The 19486-nt window shown below is 39.5% G+C and overlaps 2 protein-coding genes across 2 annotated transcripts; both read left to right on the top strand.

Annotated features, from left to right (window-relative positions):
- The first annotated feature begins 1182 nt into the window (after positions 1-1182).
- On the top strand, positions 1183-3487 carry LOC106952085 (nuclear factor 7, brain-like). Its single transcript, XM_015039968.1, has 2 exons — positions 1183-1541; positions 1653-3487. The coding sequence occupies exons 1-2, from the start codon at positions 1287-1289 to the stop codon at positions 2727-2729; spliced, it is 1332 nt and encodes a 443-aa protein (XP_014895454.1). The 5' UTR covers positions 1183-1286; the 3' UTR covers positions 2730-3487.
- Positions 3488-4014: 527 nt separating this feature from the next.
- Positions 4015-7425, top strand: LOC106952084 (nuclear factor 7, ovary-like). The gene is made up of 2 exons (XM_015039967.1): positions 4015-4416; positions 5319-7425. The coding sequence occupies exons 1-2, from the start codon at positions 4159-4161 to the stop codon at positions 6528-6530; spliced, it is 1470 nt and encodes a 489-aa protein (XP_014895453.1). The 5' UTR covers positions 4015-4158; the 3' UTR covers positions 6531-7425.
- The last annotated feature ends 12061 nt before the right edge of the window (positions 7426-19486 follow it).

Here is a 19486-nt window from a genome sequence, read left to right on the forward strand (position 1 = left end):
TTGCTCTTTTCTAATGATAACCAGTGTTTGTTTCTTTCATTCTCAACTGAGTGGTACAATTGTTTCAGTAGAGCTAGAAGGCATGTTATCCAGCCAGCCTCTTCTTTGGTTTTTCACCACTAGGGCAGGGGTCCCCAAACTTTTTCCTGTGAGGGCCACATAACTTTTCCCTTCTTTGGTGGGGGGCCAGAGTCAGTTTGTAACAGAAAAGGTGTGATTGTTTTCCAGAAAGCACAATCAAATAACCCTCTTTGGGTTCTTCACAGAACAAAAGTCAGAAAATAAATAACACTATTAATGAAATAAATAATAACCAAATAACCCTCTCTGGGTTCTTCACAGAATAAGTCCAGGAAGGATTATAGTCTGTATTTTCCGAACTATGAACCACACTGGACTATACAAGCCACAACCCCAAAGTTAAAAAAAACAAAAAAAAAAAAAACAGTAAATATATAAGCCGCATATTTCTCTGCCGCTCCAGGTTTTCCATAACGATGCAGCAGCAGAGGGGGGCGGACACCCAAAATTTGAGTCATAACAGGTCAATTGAATATCACATTTATTAGGGTTGAAAAAGAAAAAGTTGCCAAGTTTAGATTTAATTGAACTGATTACAGTAGTTTCCGAACAGTAACTGTAACAGTAAAAGTGCTGATCCTTCGTGTTGCTACTAGTATGTGCTAAATGAAAATAGGCGCTTTTCTTCTTCTTCTTTAGATTTCAACAGCAGCTTGCATCCATTATTGTTGCACTACTGCCATCTTCTGGATCCTAATATCTATACCTCAAATTCTCATAATGATCCCAGTATTATTAAAAAAAAAAAGAAAAATCTTCTTTTTCCCCTCAATGCTATTTAACTGATCAACAACATTCTCAAATTTCAATTCCCTATTAAAACCTAATTCTGTTTTAATGGGCGCTTTCTTCTTTTATTTCCAATTTTGACTTCCAATGACTCACTTCCTGCTAAAGAACCCCCTGGTGGTTGAAGAAAAATCCACATATAAGCGGCTTATAGTCGGAAAATACCGTATATGGAAAAAAAATCTGAATGCCCTCTGGTATTGTTCAGGGGGCCGGACCAAATGTGGAGGCGGGCCGTAGTTTGGGGACCACTGCCACTAGGGTAATCCACAGCAGCTGGGAGGACAGAGCAGAAACGAAACTTAAGGAAGTCTGTTAAAAACGCTGCATGAAGCTTGGGCGGGGCTCCTCCAGTAAACAGGAAGTTATTTCCTGAATCACAGATACACACACAGGAGAGCAGATCAGCCAGAAGCATGGCGTCTTCTTCCTCCTTCTCAGAAGATTTGACTTGCTCAGTGTGTCTGATCATCTTCACCGATCCAGTAACCCTCTTCTGTGGACACTCTTTCTGCAGGGAGTGCATCACACTTTCTTTGAAATCACTGAATCAATGCCCACAATGTCGGGCGACTGTTCCTACCGACATGATGGATTTCACAACTAATCACATCTTAAAAAGCCTTGCTGAAAAAGCAAAGAAGGAAAAGAAATCTGGAAAAGACACTGAGGTAAGCTTTTAACTTTATTACATTTTACAATCGCATAACATAGGACATGACTGTTTACCAGAGGCTAGAAGTCAATTGTTGACATTTTTTATTGCTTTATTGACTCTAAAGGCTGCTGTGGGGTTTTGCCCGGAACACGACGAAAAGCTGAAGTTGTTCTGCGTCACTGATCAGCAGCTAACTTGTATTATATGCAGAGACTGTGAAAGACATGAAGGACACAAGTTTAAACCAGTCAAAGAAGCTGCTGCATCAATCAGAAAGGAGGTAGAGACTCTGGTGGAAAAAGAAACCTCTGACATCTGTGCCATAGAACATCTGGTCGAGTCACAGAATGAAGAAATAAGAAAATCCGAAGAGAAATCTCAGCAGCTGAGGATCCAGATTAGCAGCCAGTTTCAGGAGATGCACCAGTTTTTGAAAAGGAGAGAAGATGAAATTCTGAATGAGCTGAAAGACAAGGAGAAAGATGAGCTTGAGAAGATGAGAAGGAGCTTAAATGTTGTTGAAAAAGCTTTAACTGAAGGCAGAGAGGTGGGGGAACAGATGAAATCTGTCCTGGAGGTTACAGATCCAGAGAGTTTCCTAAAGAGCTGGTCAGAGAGCAAAATGACACCAAAACCCAAATCCAACCCCAAAGCATCAGATCTCAGAGTGGTGACCTCTTCTCTCTCACTGGGTCACTATGAGAGCCACCTGCAGTTGTTTGTGTGGAAGGAGATGCGACAGATGATCCAGCCTCAAGCAGAAAGGCTTTTATTTAAGACCCAAGATCCACCTGATTGGTCAAAACGGTCTCGTCTTTCTTGTTCTTGTAAAGTGTCTACAGGGCCGGTAGGTTTCTCTAATTTATTTTCCTCATGCAATTGTAGTTCTAACTATAACACTTTACTATCAGAATGTCAGAAATACTACACACTTCAAACCACCAACATAGTTAATGTAAATCAGATCGCACCAGGACCACATTATTGGGAGATAGATGTTGAAGACAAGAAGTGTTGGACAGTTCAGATAAAGAATCATTCCCTGATGTTCAAAAATAACAAATACACCACTACTCACAAAAAAACTGTAAAAGAAGTAAAGTTTGCAAACAAACCTAAAAAAATTGGCTTTTATTTGAATGGCAACTCTGAGGAGCTCCACTTCTTTGATGCAGACACCATGCAGCATGTTGAAGTTTAAGTTCAGTATGAGGACAATGTAGAAATGGTTATGTAAAAAGCTAAAGTGTCAGAAATGAAATAATTTTGTTGTGGGGTGAACTTAAACATGCTGTTGATGCTAAAAGAAATTCCACTGTGACTTTTTTAACAGCGATTCTAAAGTCTCTGCTAAAACTCTTATTTGATTAAAGGTTTTGGCAGAAAGAGGGGAACAACCGGTTCTTAGGTTCAGGTTGCATTTGCATTTTCACCCAGGAACAGGCTGGTAAATTCTTTACCTTGACAAATTCTGTAATTGGACAAATGCTGCTGTTGCTGGCAACCCTGTAATAAGAAACAACTTGTGGATAATGTGGTTTATCTTCATCTATGGTCTTTTTCTCTTTTTTTCTGTGTTTCATCTTTGCTCTTTTAAAAGCTGAATTTAAAAACATACTATACCTTAGATCTGTTGTAAACATTTATTTGTTAAACTGAAGCATTTTCTTAGCCTATAGCCAATGTAAAAATGCTTATGAAATATTGTGACTTAAAATTTCATTTGGTTTTCATTTGTTGACTTTTAGTCAACAAATTGGTCAAAAAATTGGTCCCTCATCTGGAGTGACCAATTTTCTGAAAGCTGAGCCTGATCTCGCTCGGGTACCACCAGGATTAGACTTTAATGAATGCGTTTGAATTGAAATTTTATGACATGTACAATGTAATTCTTGTTTGCTCTTTTAATAATCTAAATGTAAAACACTTGGATGATATGAATAAACAAAGAAAAAAAAATGGCATGTCTTTATCTTTTAACCTCAAACACATTTGATGACTTATATACCACATAACTAAGCAATTTGAATCATTAATTTATGAAATAATTAACTTCATGCTATGAAAATAATTTTATTTAAAGCAGTAGTATAATCATTTATTTCCAGGCCTGTTTCATGAGTTTATTTTTGAAGCAGGTTTGAAAAGTAATGTCTGACTTTCATTTGAACATTTTCATAGAATTGTTATTCATTATTACCTTTGTCAGATTCAAGTTATTTCTGTGAACGTTGTGGGTTTTTCTTTCACTAACCGAGGAATACAAACAATTCTGTCCGTGTGTGTATATCCCCGATTGTGCAAATCTAGACTTTAGCCTGAATGAAAATGCACTGAATTATTCCAGCATGTTCAAAAAAGATTTAGGATGTTCTGAACAAAAGATTTCAGGAGTAACAAAATCACAAATATGTTTTATTAATGACAAACCATCCATCTCTACAGACCCTGAGTGATCCATGTTGTGCTTGGCATGCTTTTCATCCCAACCCCTGTATCTGCAGGCCATGCCAAATGGCATGACTCCAACTCTCTTGCCTTCTCACCACACTGGGTGTGGCATTTCAGAAACATGAACCAACAGATGAATCCTCTGCCTGGCTGAACAGGCTCAGAGGAAAGCAGCAGCCATGGCGTCTGTTTCGTACTCAGAGGAACTGACTTGTTCTGTCTGTCTGACCATCTTCACCGATCCAGTCAACCTTCCCTGTGGACACTCCTTCTGCAGGCAGTGTATTTCAGAAGTGCTGGCCACACAGCAGCACTGTCCGATGTGTGGGACAGCTGTAGCGCTGGAGGCAGCAAGTCTCCCAACAAGCCTGGTTCTGAAGAGCCTGGCCGAGAAAGCCAAGGCGAAGCCGGACGAAGGGAAACGACTGACAGCAGAGGTATGACGTTATGTTTATGTGTGGAATCGTCTTCTAAAGGTGAACGGGTGAATGCTAATATATTTATTTTAAATACCACTGTGCATTTCAGGACTTAAGTTTTTACACAGCTGGATACCAACATGAACAGGTTGCAAAAAAACATTAGCTGTAGGTCACAAAAATGAACTCTATAAGGTTAGATGAATCACCTTTTTTTTTCTTTTACATCATTCCTAAAAGACAAAAGGTTATTCTGCAACAAAATGGTAATTATTACACAGACTTGTACAAATAAAGAAGAGTAATTGGAAAATCTCTATATATGTACCCTTTAATAGTCTAGTCTCTAAATAACTGAGCAACAACTTTTCGTTCTTATCTTTGTCTGCAAACATGGACTGGTCGGGGTTTGTGTACAGATAGGAGCCAGAGATTACCCAGCATGCACTTCAATTTAGAGGAGAGAAGTATTTAGTAAATGACGTAAAAACTAATCTTTGATAAAAACAGAAAAACACAAAAAGAGGTGAAAAACACTTCATGAGTCTGTTATTAAAAGTAAATGACAGTGAAGATGCCCAATAATTATAACGTAATATGCAGTGTTGAAAATGAATCTGGGACTGAAATGGTTAACTTTGTATGAATGATCATTTCTTAAAAAAGGCGTTTGTATGAGAATTATTTTTTTGCTCAGCAGTAGTCGTATCTGGATTTTCATCTGAAGCCATTATATGACTCTTATATCCTGAAGGCAGTGACCTTGTGATGGATGGCAGACCTGACCAGGGTGTAACTCTAATCTTGGCTCATAATAATATTATGACAGTAATAATATGTTCTCCCTCCACTTATGCTTCTTTTTTGAAAATCCAATACAACCAATCAAACTCTCAAACGTCTCAATGCGTGTCTTCCAGTTGGCTGCACTCTGTCCTGAACATGAGGAAAAGCTGAAGTTATTCTGCATCACAGACCAGCAGCTAGTTTGCATCATATGCAGAGATGGTGAGGAGCATGAAGGTCACCAGTTTAAACCAGTCAAAGAAGCTGCTGCATCCCTCAGAAAACAGCTGGGGATGTTTGAACAATGCACTGCCGACGATATTCACGCTGTAGAAAGTCTTGCTGATACACAAAAGGACGAAATGTTTAAAACCAGAGAGAGATCTCAGCAGCTGCTGACTCGGATCAGCAAACAGTTTGAGGAGATGCATCTGTTTCTGAAGAGGAGAGAAAATGAGATAAAGAGCGAGCTGAAGCACAAGGAGGAAGACAACGTTGAGAAAATGAGAGAGACTTTCCAAGCTACAGCTGTGGCTTTGTCTGAGAGCAGAGAGCTGAAGGAAAAAGTCTCCTCGGTTCTGAAAATCACAGAATCAGAGAGATTCTTAAAGAGCTGGACTGAAGGGAAGGAAAAGGGGGCGCTAGAGCACCTGTTCAGGCCCAGAGTGAATGAACTCCAAGTGGTGGATTCTTCTCTCTCACTGGGGCCGTATGAGAGCCACCTGCAGTTCTTCATGTGGAAGGAGATGCTTCAGGTGATCCAACCCCGGGCAGAGCTGCTGACGCTGAAGAGCGACAGTCAGGATGTGGTCGTGTCTGATGATGGCAGAAGTTTGTTCTGTAGACCCAAAATGCACCAAGCCGTTGAAACTGATTTTGGGAGGCAAAATATGTATTGTCCGTTTACTTTTGAAGATCCATCCGGTTTTTCATTTGGTGGAGCTGGTTTCTACAGTCCAAACCCTTCTGGCGCTCAAGCCACAGTAGACTTACAATCTGCCTCCAGTGTCAGTGAGTTCGGAGCCGGGCAGCATTACTGGGAAATTGAGGTCGGCAGCAGAAGCTATTGGGAGCTGGGGGTTATACACAATCTCCTGAAATATGATGGAGTAAAATATGCCTCCTGTGGCCCAAATGTCACCACAGAGCTGGAGTTTAGAAACAGACCCAGAAAGATTGGGGTTTACTTTAACTGCTCTTCTAAAGAGCTCTCTTTCTACGACGCAGACACCATGACACACATCCACTCAGTGAGCGCCGTCTTTGTGACCACGCCAGTGTCCGCACAGATTAACATCAAACACAAGCAGCCGGATCACAGTCCTGTGACTGTCTGCTGGTACTGAGCAGCTCCGCAGTCCAGCAGGAGTCGCTGGAGGTTGAGCTCACAAAACAGCAGAAAAGTACAGAACTGGATAAAATATGACCTAGACTTATACAAACTTTGTTTGTTGTGAAATATTCTCTTATAGAAAGTGGGGGTGTTTGAGATCTGCTTGTAAAAATATATTTTCCCACTGCCATCCATACTTGTCTCAACAGAGGTGTAATGTACAGACAGGCTTTTGTACATAATAATTCAATAGAAAATGCGTCAGATGTATTTGATTGTTGCTGAAATTTGGAGAGAGAGAAAATATAAGACGATTGTCTTCTCTAGCTAAGAGTCAGTTGAAATGGTTTTTATGTATTTCGTTATTTCATCTTTAATGCAGCATTTTATTGTTAACACCTGTCAAAAAAAATAATCTGAGCTTCAGGCTAAATTTATTATCTGTTAATGAAACAGTATTGAATTGTGAATCTTTCTGGATTGTATATATATTTTTCTTACATAAAGTTTTTATAAGCAGTATGAAGTTTTTTTCTGCTCTCATGATTATTGCTAGAATCCCCCCCCCCCTATTTTCCTTTAACATTTTTGAGATTACAAAAGGAAAATTGATTACTAATATGTCTGTTTTTAATGAAGTCGTGATATAACTCTACCAAAAAGCTTAAAAAATACAGTTTAAAACATAGAATCGAAATAAAAGGTTTGATGTAAATTTTTTCAAAACTTGATGAGATTTTGTCTCACTTGGATACTGAGTTTAGCTAAGTGTGTTTGTCTTGATGTATAAAACTCATCATTTGACATTGAGGCAAACATAATGTCTTAAAAGAATATGTTTGAACTTTCTCTGAACATGTTCTGTGTTTTCTTCTCTGTACACAAATGAATAAATTTCCTCACATATTGTCACATGTTTGGTCTGCTTTGTTTTTCTTTCCTGGAACTCATATCAGATATTTCATATAAACACGTAACCATAATATTTAATTGCAAGATTAATCATTATTTTATTTTTATTTTTTTACTTCGATAAGTTGGGATTCTGTTAATTTGACATATTACTAGTTTAATCAATTTGAGTTATTGTAAAACTCACTACACTGGAAAAATGTTCTATTGTTTTTGCTTCATCAAATTGTGGTTTCAGTGATGTTTCTTGTCTTTGGTATCATTGAACTCTGGTGTTGGTAGTTGGTTTTATGCCTGTTTTGCTGAAGGAATACCTCCTGCTTGTGCTCTGTGTTCACAACTCATGTTTTTAAAACTAAAAAATAATGGAAATTATCAAGATATATTTAATTATCCCATTAAAAAAGCCTGTGACCGTACAATTTCTCCCCATTCTCATTTGGTGTTTAAAAAATGATTCAAAAATTTAATAAAGACAACACAGTCGCATAAAAAGCATGGTACGAAAGCCAACTAAAAATATTTAAAACAATGATCTACATGAAGGCTGGTGAGCACAAGGTTGCCACCAGGGGGCAGCAGGGTACAATATATATTTACAGTAACCTCTAAAACAATGAAGTATTACCGTCTGACATTACCTTCTAAATAACGGGAAAAAGAATATATTTGTGCTGCCTATTCAGAAAAAAATTAATCTGAGATTTTTAAATATTGTCTAATTTCACTATAACCACTCTCGCCTTCCTTTTTCATTGTCAAGTGTGCAATAATCATTCACGTCAGCATTAGCAAAATCCTTTTTATCAGTTTGCATTTTGTTGAACTGGTGGATTCGTCACCTTCCTCAAGATGGGCTGGCCCCACGTACACCACCAGGGTGTACTCCATCTGGTGGAGAACTGGGTGGAGTACAGGTAGAGTACACCCAATGACTGCTGTAGAAAAGGATCACATCACAGGAGCTGGATGCTAAGACCATGACGAGGTTGTGTCCAAATCATGAGGTAAAAATGAACAGTCTGTCTTTAAAATCTCAAAGACCAACAAATTTGACACCGCCCTCGGCCCAGTCTTCCAGTCTGAAGGCATCTTTAGGAAGAAACAGTCTACGTTAGACCGTGGTTGCCAGTTAATACATATGGCATGTATTCATATTTACAAAAAATATTGTTGAGCTCAAGCTCAATAGAAAATGTGATGTTTCTTCAAAAGTCATGTTAGGCTAATTTTAGGCCGTTATCATAGAGTACCTGCTGCCATTTTAAATCCAATTCCACATGACAAAAGTCAACTAAAATCACATCTTCTTCCTACCAGCGTCCTCTAAACTGTAAATGGGTGAAGAAAGGTTGAAAAAGTCTCTCCCTTGGTCAGCAACTGTGACGATGCAGGAAACCTTTGCTATTTGTTGAAAATTGCTGCTTTCAGGGATATTGTTAACATTTTTCAATGACGTGGATCTTTTTAGATTTTTATAACTTATAGCCATGTTTTACTGTATAAGAAAGATTTGCATGGGACTTACTGTCTTACTAGGAAAAGAGGCTTAACCACACAAGCATACAAACATTGATGAAATAAAGGTTCTTTATGTATTTCTACTTTTGAAAATGTATTAGAAACCATCTCAGAAGGAAAGATCAGCTTTTTCTCTCCTCAAACATGAGCTAACGTGTATTTAAACCCTTTTCTAAATTCCACTTTGTGCTGGAGATTATCAGGCATAGATCCTTCTCTGTGTGTGTCGTGGTCTCATTGTACCTCCAAGTAAGCTCCTTCATTTGTTCAGCAAGAAGCCGCTGCCTGGTTAGCCCTGATTAATACCACTGAACAGTTATCTATGGTTTGGGCTGCGTGGCGCATGGTCCACCGTTGTGAACCTGCATGATATCTTCATTAATCAAAGCTAGGGCCGCTGTCTAGTTAGCATTCATCATAGACCGTATTATGATACTCAGATGATTTAGTGCGGAACAGTTTGTGGTTTGTGTGTGCGCGTGCGTGCATGTGTGTGTGTGTGTGTGTGTGTGCTGAGCTGGCCTGGACAGAAAGGGAGTGAAGGCTGAAAGGGTTCGAGAAATCAATGCATGCTGAGGGGAAAGGCTGTTCTCAGCAGTAAGAGGTCCTGAGCTCAGTAATCGAGTCTTTCTCTGCAGAATTAATGAGAGAGCGTTTTTTCGTGCCGTGCAGATATCTGTCGAAGTCCACCCAAACACTGACCTAACAACGGAGGAGATGGAGATGCAGGGCTGGGGGGCGTAGGAGGAACGAGAAAGGTCAAATGCCAACACATGCAGGCACACGCTAACATGCAGAGCTTAGAAAGTCAGAGAGTCCCCCACTGATCTATAGGACAGCATTAAAATGGAAAGTTGGAGACAGTTGGGGCTACGGCTTCTTTTGTGTTGGCTGAAGGAAATAGCAACTTAACCTACAGAGACGTTACTCTTCAAAAAAACCAACAGCTGTAGGAAGGTATATGTCCATTAATGATTGAGTGAATGCGACTCTAAAGCACTTTGAGAGTTCAAAGAAAAGTGCTATATGACTAAAATGTTTTCAAAACAACGTTTACAGCATCAATCATGAAGGGAAAGAAGTGGAGTGGAGACACAGCAGAGAAACTGACTACAAACAGACAGAGCTGACTTTAATTCTTAAGGAAGGTTTGGTCTGTCAGTGTTTGCAGCAATGGTGAGTCTCTCGGAGAGAGAGCAGCATCACAGCCTGTTGGGGTATCAGCATGAAGTCCAGTGACTTAAAAAGGATAAACAATGTTATTAAGTTGGTTCTGTCCTGAGGACGGTTCTGGAACCACTGGAGATGATTGTGGAAAGAAGGTTCTTCATAAAATAAAGAACATTATGGACATCCTCTTTATCAAACTGTTGTACAAGAACAGAGTGCTCAGTGTTAGGCTCTGTAACACTGACCACTACCAGAGAATTTTTTTTGTTGATTCTTTAAGCTTCAAACTGTTGGTATAAAACACTGTATCATCTTCAGTCAGCGAATATCACCATGATTTTCCTTAGAACACATAGTTGTGTAAAAAGTTGCATGTTCTGATCCGACTGATAATCTGTCCAAGGATAGTAAAGAGGAAAATTCCTTCCTAAGTTTGTCCAAAAACAAATGTCTTTGGTGTTTTAATCTACTCCTCTTGGTGGTTCTGGTCTTTGTTGTTTGCTTTGACATTGGCAACAATCACTCTGAAAATCTTGGCCAAGCCTGACCAGAGTTGGCAGCGAAAGGACTTACTGTACCTCCAGAAACTGCAAGAGTTTATGTCGCACAAGCACAGAGTGGAAAAGAGCCTCCTCTGTAATCCACGTACACTAGAACTTTGCATATCTGTCTTAGCGTAGCAAATTTTACCGCACAAAAATTTTGTCCCATAACTTTAGAATGAGCTCAAGATGTATTTATACTCCAAATCATTGCCTGATTTTCTGTCTATTTAAGGTTACGTGTTTATTGTTTCAGTTGATGAGCTCAGAGTAATTTTTGGCAAGTAAGACTCTGTTTTCGTACAATTAACATAGTATGATGGTCATAATGTGACGTTTGGAGCCTGAGATGACCAGTTGGGGTGTTTTGAGTTCTGGGGCACCCCCTGGTGGACACAATAAGTCACTCATTTATTTTGTTTAGAACAGGATTTGTTTCAGAGTTTTTCAGATATGCAATACAATTTACATGTGCAGGTTTTTTAAATCAAGCAAATGGAGCATATTGGTTATGGAAAAACTTTAATTTGTCAAGCAGATTTCAAAACTAATTCTATTCAAATTTACATACAGAAGATGAACAAATACACCACTGATTGGTGTTTTACTGCATATGTAGTGCTCCCCTCAGCTGAGGTCATCAAAATACAATGACATGAATGTTTTTTGAACTTATGATTTCTCTTAAAAGAAAGACGCTAACACAATCATAACAATAAAGTTCGGATGCAGAATTTAAAGATTATGACCACTCTACTGAATGTGAAGAGTGTATTTTTCCCACAGCAATGCACCAGACTGACTGTAGTGCACTGTAGGCCTAATCCAAGTAAAGCAGATACACACTTTTCTTTACTGCTACTAGTAATGAAGTACTTTTAAACAGAGCCCTTGTTGGAACATATCTACTGTGTATACTGGCCACATTCAAGGAAACACATACACACACACACCTACACACACACACACACATAGCCATATTGTAGGAATCAGCCATCACACTGAATCAAACACTTTGTCTTTACTGCTGCAGTTTTATTGTAACAGTTGGAAGTCCACTCAGGTTATTGCTCCGTCTCTGTGAGGAGGAGCTGAGGAGGAAATCTTTACAGTATTTCTTTATGAGCAGCAGGCACTCATGTGCATTACATGGTGTGGATAATGTGCCATGTAAAATGAAGGATTGCTTACAGCCGAGTGATGTAATACCCCACAAATAATCCTGTTTGGGCCTGACAGATATCACAATCTGAATCCGTCCCAGGCATCCATCTGCTTTATTGGCCGTCTGTTGGAGGAGAAGACGCGTGTGATAATATTGACAGTATTAAAGTGAGATGCTATATTTTTAGTGGGTAAGTAGAATAGAGCGTGTGTGGGGGGGGAGTCATTTTTACCCGATGACAAGTTCCAGACTTGATTGGTTCTGATGGCCGGGCATCTTTCACGCTGATGTGCTGAGCTGGTGATGACAATTCACACAGGCTTGCACTTTCCTACGTCGAACACTAGAGGACCCACTCAGGTCTTGTAGATTCTTCTTCTCGGCCTGTCAACCCCGGAGTATGAGATATTAGTTGCTCCCGTGGAAATTGCAAACGATTTCTCCCTGTTGTAGTAATTAAAAAGCTATTACTCAGAGAAAAACAGAGGGTGCGGTATGTATTTGTGTGAGCTGTTTGTATCGCTGCTTTACACAGTTGACTGTTAACTGGGACGGAATATTATTGTTTTAACATTGATCTTGGTGACAGACAACAGGGACGGAACGGTAAGCGGATACAATTCACTCGGCCTGTTGGAACTGTAGGAAGATCAGAAGACGAACTGGAAATAAAGCAGAAAGTTGGAGCAGTTTTCACTATCTGTGTCTGACTGATAACGTAATCTACTTTTAAGAAATGTAAATAATATATTTGAAATAAATGGTTCTTGAAACAGCCAAATCACTCAAAGTTTAATAGAATTTTAGCTGTAAAATGCTCGGAAAAGAAACTTGAAGAATTAAAAAACAAAAAAAAAAAGACTTATAGCTAAATGTTGATTTCTTGTTGATTTGTATTGAGTGTATAGTGGAGAAAATTATTACTGATTCCTTGTGGAATCTCTCAGATTGCTCGTTGACAAAGAGCTCATCTGTCTCTGATTGTTAAGGTGGCTTCATTCTAATGTTAAGAGAAAAAATATGAACCAAACATGCAGAGGAAAAAAAAAAACATTTAATTCTGATTGAGATCAGTAGTAAAAAGCAAAACAGGAGCTGAGGCTTTGTTGTTAACATGTTTTTAAGATGTTGTAGGACAGTTCTGATATTCAGTAGAAATTTTTCCTGCACAAAGAATTTTATAGAGCCTAGGTGTGGATGCTTCATTTTAAGATACACTTAGGGCTAGTCCACATGTAGCTGAAAACTAATATACATTTTTATGCGTTTTGACCTCTCTCAAAAACTCTCTTTAATATCACAAAAAAATGATTATTTATAAAAACACCAATCCAAGTGGAGATTTGAGAAAACATACTTTTTGTGTTTGCGTGTGAACATGGAGATTTTGGATCCCCCCCTCCCCCACACACATTGCAGTCTACCATAAATAATGCGCTAACATATCAACGTACTTGCAGAAACTTGACCTCAGATGTCCACTCACTCAGGTACCAGAGCGCCTCCTGGCTGCTTCTTGAGACTCTGACAGCTATTGCCCGGTAGGTGGGGGGTGGGAGGGGATAAGTCCAGTGGCAGATTACAGGTTTTATCTTTATACTTGAGAGCCACAGCCAACTTGCCAAATGTCTGATGTTAGCTTTTTGGCAGGCAGGAATCAGACTGATGGATTACAGGTTTAACGGGCCTTAATGTCGACGCACCGCGAACGAGATCGAGTATCAGACTTCTAATGAAGATGTCCTGCGATGAGCCCACTGAGACAGAGCTCATAGATGGGACATTGATCAGAAGCAGCAGACTAAAGAGACACATTTACAGAGAATGGGCATGGCGACAGGACAGAGCGGAAGAATTCAATCAGTTGATTCAGGCCAATGACTTCATTCAGTTTGTAAGATATCTGCACGTGTGATCTGTCCCTATCCTCTCACTCTGCCTCTGTGTGTGTGTGTGTGTGTGTGTGTGGCAGAAAGTAGGATGTTGTCCTTAAACTTATTAGAGCAGGTGCAGTGCATTGAAAATCCATTCAGTGTTGCTGTCACAGCAATTCTCTTCCACTGAATTAAGAGGGGTCAATCCTACAAATCAAGAGATTACGCTGCAGGGAGATAGTGGCCTAACCGCTGAGTGGTGCACAAACAACATGCATGCTCACCGTTTGAATATGCACAACATGCAAGGTTGTAAGGAGACTATACATTCAAGAAAACAAAAATCACATCCACACCCAGGCACGTGAAACACACTCTGCAAGCCGCACACACAGAGTAAACCCTGTCTTGCGTGACCATGCGGTGGTTCCTCTTTACAGAGGTGCTGGCAGCAGGAGAGGTGGGCGCAATTGTGCTGAGTGGAACAATCTTGAGTTTGGGGACCTTGGCATTCATCACACACACACACACACACGCACACAAGCAAACGCTGCAGCAGCCCTGCGGCTGAGCCCGCTTTAATTATTACACGGCTGGCTAATCAATAGTAAAGAAGCTAATCCTATTTCATCCCTTCATATTCATTTATGTTGGTGTCAGAGTTAAACTACCACTGATGCCATTAACGGGATGGCGTACATGGATCCAGGTGTGTGTGAGTGATCCTCTTTTTGTGTCATCATGAGGAACTTTTTTCTCTTTTTTTTTTGCATTCCTGCTTGAATTTAGGAACTTGATTCCTAAATACAGCTAAATGCTTTGAAATGCTTTGATTAAGAGCAAAAAAAGACAGAAAAAAACCCTAAATGGACATTTACTGTTTTAGTGAAACCATCCACATGTTTAAGAGATGAAATTTAGTAGAACATTGTCCATGTCACTGTGTGAAGTTGGATTAGCTGGATGGGATTATGAATCCACCCAATCAGCTGCGACTTGTCAGTCCACTTTAAGTACAATTTGTGGTGTTTCCACACCTGATAGTTTGATTGGAAACCAAAATTGCAACATTTGTTCCATCTTTATCTGGTGAGGTTTGCTTTCACACTGCATTGTCAAATGAACCAAAACTTTTGGAAAACCTGTTCCCCTCCTCACCTGTGGTGGCGCTGCATCAAGAACTACTGACTGAGAGACACGAAAACCTCTGAAATGTAACTTCCTTTATAAACAGAAATGGAGTGGTGTCAGATTTTAGTGGTCATAGGATTTCTCTTTTGTTGTTGGTAATAGACCATAAGCTTTTTTTCCCGCTACTAATTTGGACTTTGCCTGATAGCTAAACCAGAGATGTTTATATTCAACTTAAAGGTGTCTCAGGTGTATAATTCAGATAAGTGCAGAGTGGATTACATAACTCACTGGACGATGTGTATTCTGACATACATGAACAGGTTCTGGTTCGGTCCAGCTTTCTGTCTCCACCGTAGCTGCATGAGAAACTTCAATGTTCTCAAATAGCAGAGTTTGGTGACGGCTCGGAGTCCTCGGTGTTTTGTTGTAGTGTCACTTTTTAAAGTTGCACTGCAGAACGTTGCATTGCATACTTAGTTCAACAAATTAACATTCTGCATGTGTTCAGGTATAAAACAGCACGTTATAGTTTGGTACACCTGCGTACTGAACGGACAGAGCTGTACAGATTATTTTCGGTCAATTACGTGTACTATTACACCCTTGGTGATTGTGACTCTTTTTTTGTGGAACAAAATCACATAACCATATAAACCTGCCCCATCTCAAACTAAAGGCCAGTACATATTCCACAAGAGCTCAGAAGTGAGTTCTCTCTCTCTCAGCCTTGGTTCAGGAGTTCTCACAGCTTGGTCTCAGCACATCATCTGGGAAGAACTTCTCTCTTGAGAATTTTGACATGGATCTGGTAACTCTTTAAAATTATTCATTCTGTAGATAAATGACCCATTGAGGACCCTACAGGAGTTCTGCACCATGACCTGCCTGAAATTAAATTGCTTTTTGTTCTTGCTGCCTCTAAACTAATATGCCTCTCAGTTCTTGTGAGATCTTTAAAAAGTTTGCTAAGTCTTTGTCAGAGCTCTGCAAACGTTACAAATCCAAAAGTTTTGCAGAGCTGCCAAATAAAACCTGTTTAAACACACATTTGTTGCGAGACCTTCTGAATAAAAACAACTTAATGTTTTTGGTAAATTTCTACTGTAGGAGGTTTGTTGTAATTTTTAGAGAACGAAGAGAATGAAGACAAACGTATATCAAAAAAAATATTGCTGGTACTTTTAATCTGTCCTAGCAGTATTTCTTTTGATTTCCTTGCAAGGAATTTTGCAATATATTTTCCTCATTAAACTTTTCCAACTTTTGCAGAAGAAAATTAGATGAGAAAAAATAACTAGCACACATATTGGACACAAAACTATTTCATTCTTTAACGAATGAAAGGGAATGAAATAGCTTGATTTTTCTTATATGTGTGCACATCGATCGCACATAAGAACTTGATACCAAGTAAGACTGAGGCGGCAGCATAGTAAGAATAAGAAATGCTGCCACCTACCGGTGGGAGTTAGCAGTCACTTTTACCCAATGGTGTTGATCAATTTTGTGGTAAAATTAGCAATTAGCATTAGCACAAAAAATGCAGAGATCTGCTAAAACCTAATAAAAATTTATTTTTAAAATGTATATTTAAAAACATTACTTGGTTCTCTAGCCAGAGTTCTTAAGTTATTGCAGACCCCTGGTCTCTGTCAGTAGTGCAATTCATTTCTAGGCAGATGGATATAGCTGTCTGTAATATTGATGTCCAACTGGGTAAAATAGATAGAGACACATAGATTAATGGTATTAGAATTGGGTTTGAGTTGAAAATGTAACAATAAATAAATAAATAAATACAAAAAATTTAATGTTTCTTCAGGTTTGAGTGGTCTTATCATATGGTTTTAAAATGACCAGTATGACATCAAAATACTCCTCCAAAAATTATAATCTACAAGCAAATAAGTCGACTTTGTGCTTTCCTTGATGGTCACCACCTCTCTCCATCATCTCAGCTCATTTTGCAGTCAAACTGTATTCCAGAAAGCGCCCCTCCTCCAGACTGCAGCATCTCAGAGGACTTCAGCACCGTCTGCCTCAGCTCCCCGTGCTTCCCATAATATTTCTTCAGTCACGTCTGATGAAGTCAGGGTTTCAATTTACTGTAGGCCGGGCCCGCCATTGTGATGAAATACAGTGCTCAGCTGTCAACAGGGAAATTTTAATCTGAAGTAGCTTTGTCATAGACTTTCTCTGTGGGTTTTTAGTGTGAAATTGAATTGCTGTCATTACTGCAGGCCGAACACAAACTACAAAGGGAATAATGAATGTTTAAACCAGTCATCCTTCTCCTTTTAGTCAATGTGTTTGTTGTCTGTTGAATGGGGTTATTTCCTAAGATGCAGTTGACCTCCGTCGCCCTTTTTTTCTCCTCAACAGGCTGTTGCCTGTGGAGGAGAAAAGATTAATTTTTTTGCATGTTTGTCACACTTATGTGTTTCAGAACATCAATACAATTTCAATATCAATCAAACACAAAATGCATTTTTTAAAACAAATATGTTTATTATTAAGGGAGAAAAAATATCCAAACTTACATGGCCCTGTGTGGAAAATCAATCGCCCACCCTGTTAAATCACACCTGAGTTCACAGTCTGTAGACATCCAGCCCTGAAATACTGCCACACCTGTTCCCAACCAAGACATCACTTAAATAGGATCTGGACGACAAAGTTAAGGACACCAAAAGATCCTCACCAAAAGACGCCACGCTGAGATCCAAGAGATTCAGGAACAAATGAGAAAGAAAGTCAGCATCAATCTGGAAAAAGTTACAAACCGTTTATAAAGCTGTGGGACTCGGTGAAAACTCATTGACGAGGTCACAAAATACCCCACAACAACATCCAAAAAACCTGCAGGCCTCAGTTGGCTCAGTTAAGGTCAGAGGTCAGGTCTCCACCATAAGAAAGAGACTGAGTAAAAATGGCCTGAAAGACCTGCTGAGCAAAAATAATTTTAATTCTTCTCTCAGTTTTTTCAGAACATCTTGATGATCCCCAAGACTCCTGGGAAAACATTCTGTGGACTGACGAGACACACCTTCCACCTCTTTAGAAGGTGTGTGTCCCATTACATCTGGACTAAAACTAACACCCCATTTCCGAAAAAGATCATACGAGCAGTAAAACATGGTGGAGATAGTGTGATGCTATGATAAATGTACCCATGAATTCTGCTGTCGACCGAAGCATCCTGAAGAAGAACGTCCAGCCGTCTGTTGTTGACCTCAAACTGACACCAACTTGGGTTCTCCTGCAGAATCAGCCCGTCGTTGCTCCCATGTTGCATTTGTGTCATTGACTTTTCAGCAGTCGATCACAATGAGCATCCATGTAGCTACAAGGAAGAGGAAAACTCTCTTTTAGCAGGAAGAAATTTCCAACAGAAGGTTGTACGTGAGTGTCCATCTGCCAGGGAGGTTTGAGAAGACAGAGCGTACACAGACATGAACAGGAAATACAGAAATACTGATTCATGTCAACGTTCTACGTTAAAGAAAAGTTAAAAAGTCAATAGCAGTATTAGCCCCTTTAGTGACTTCATTCAGGAGACAAAAGTAAGCCATTTTTCTAAGTCTATGCAATGCACAGTTAGTCGACACAAGAGTTTAACCAATAGCAATGTCAAGAAGAAAGAAAAAGTTAAACACTGTTAGAACAGCGGCCCACTGCAGCGTTCTTATTTGGCATCCTGACTCTAGTTTTGTGTTTGTGACCTGAGGTCTCCCCATGGAGTAAAATGCAGATAACAGCCATACTGATAGTTGGGTAGTTACAGATAATGTTGCCCCCAGAAGGCCTTTAAATAGACCACACTCATCACTGTCCATATCTCCGCCAGTCTCTGTATGTCGTGTTATCCTCTCGCTACTCCCAACTATCCACCCCAAGTCTGTAAAATTCACCCCACACTCTCCATGTCATAACGGTCAAAGGATCTACAGGTTGACCACATAATATTTTACAGCAGGGGTTGTTTGACTTTTCAACCTCTGACCCAAATAAGAAAATTATAGTCTAATCCTGAGGTCTGAGTTCATTAAAATATATTAGCTCTCATGACATCATGGGACCAAACTCCAGCTGCAGGCTTGGGACATGTCCTTCTTCTGAAGGCGAGCTTCAAAATCCATTTTAACAGGATACTTAGCTGGTTTTTATTTAGGCATAAAGCACATTATCGAGCTATAAAGTTTTATTTTATTAGATGACCATATCAGATTAGAATAAGGAGTGAAAATCAAGCAAATCACTGGCTAAGAGCTACTGTATGTGTCACTGGTTTAGTCAATGATGATGATAAGGTCTCACTAAACCTTTCACATGCTCCATGGGAAGCATTTCTATGTGCAGAAGTGATGAGTCTCATAAATGCTGGCTTGTTAACTAACTCATCCTGATGCCAGAACCCGGCCTTATCATTTAGCTTCCAGCTAAATATTGAGACTGTTCACATGCAACCACTTCCTGGAACCTGCTGGTATATTCAGATGTTGACTGGGGAAAAAGTTCCACAATTAGATGACAACGCCAGGACACCTTGAGTACGCTGTAGTTGCCATGCTAAGCCACTATATGGCGATTTTGTATATGATTTTAGTGCTTTTATGAGCTTTAGACCCTTAGCTTCCACCTCGTTAAAAAC

Source organism: Poecilia latipinna, unplaced genomic scaffold, assembly GCF_001443285.1.
Source record: "Poecilia latipinna isolate Pla-1442-1.1 unplaced genomic scaffold, P_latipinna-1.0 Scaffold491, whole genome shotgun sequence".
Lineage (NCBI taxonomy): Eukaryota > Metazoa > Chordata > Actinopteri > Cyprinodontiformes > Poeciliidae > Poecilia > Poecilia latipinna.

What these genes read in the sequence shown, in the direction of transcription:
- LOC106952084 (XM_015039967.1), top strand. Translation starts at nt 4,159, where the DNA reads ATGGCGTCTGTTTCGTACTCAGAGGAACTGACTTGTTCTGTCTGTCTG. An exon ending in GGAAACGACTGACAGCAGAG is followed by an intron (nt 4,417 to 5,318) that starts GTATGACGTTAT and finishes CGTGTCTTCCAG; the next exon opens with TTGGCTGCACTCTGTCCTGA.
- LOC106952085 (XM_015039968.1), top strand. Translation starts at nt 1,287, where the DNA reads ATGGCGTCTTCTTCCTCCTTCTCAGAAGATTTGACTTGCTCAGTGTGT. An exon ending in AATCTGGAAAAGACACTGAG is followed by an intron (nt 1,542 to 1,652) that starts GTAAGCTTTTAA and finishes TTGACTCTAAAG; the next exon opens with GCTGCTGTGGGGTTTTGCCC.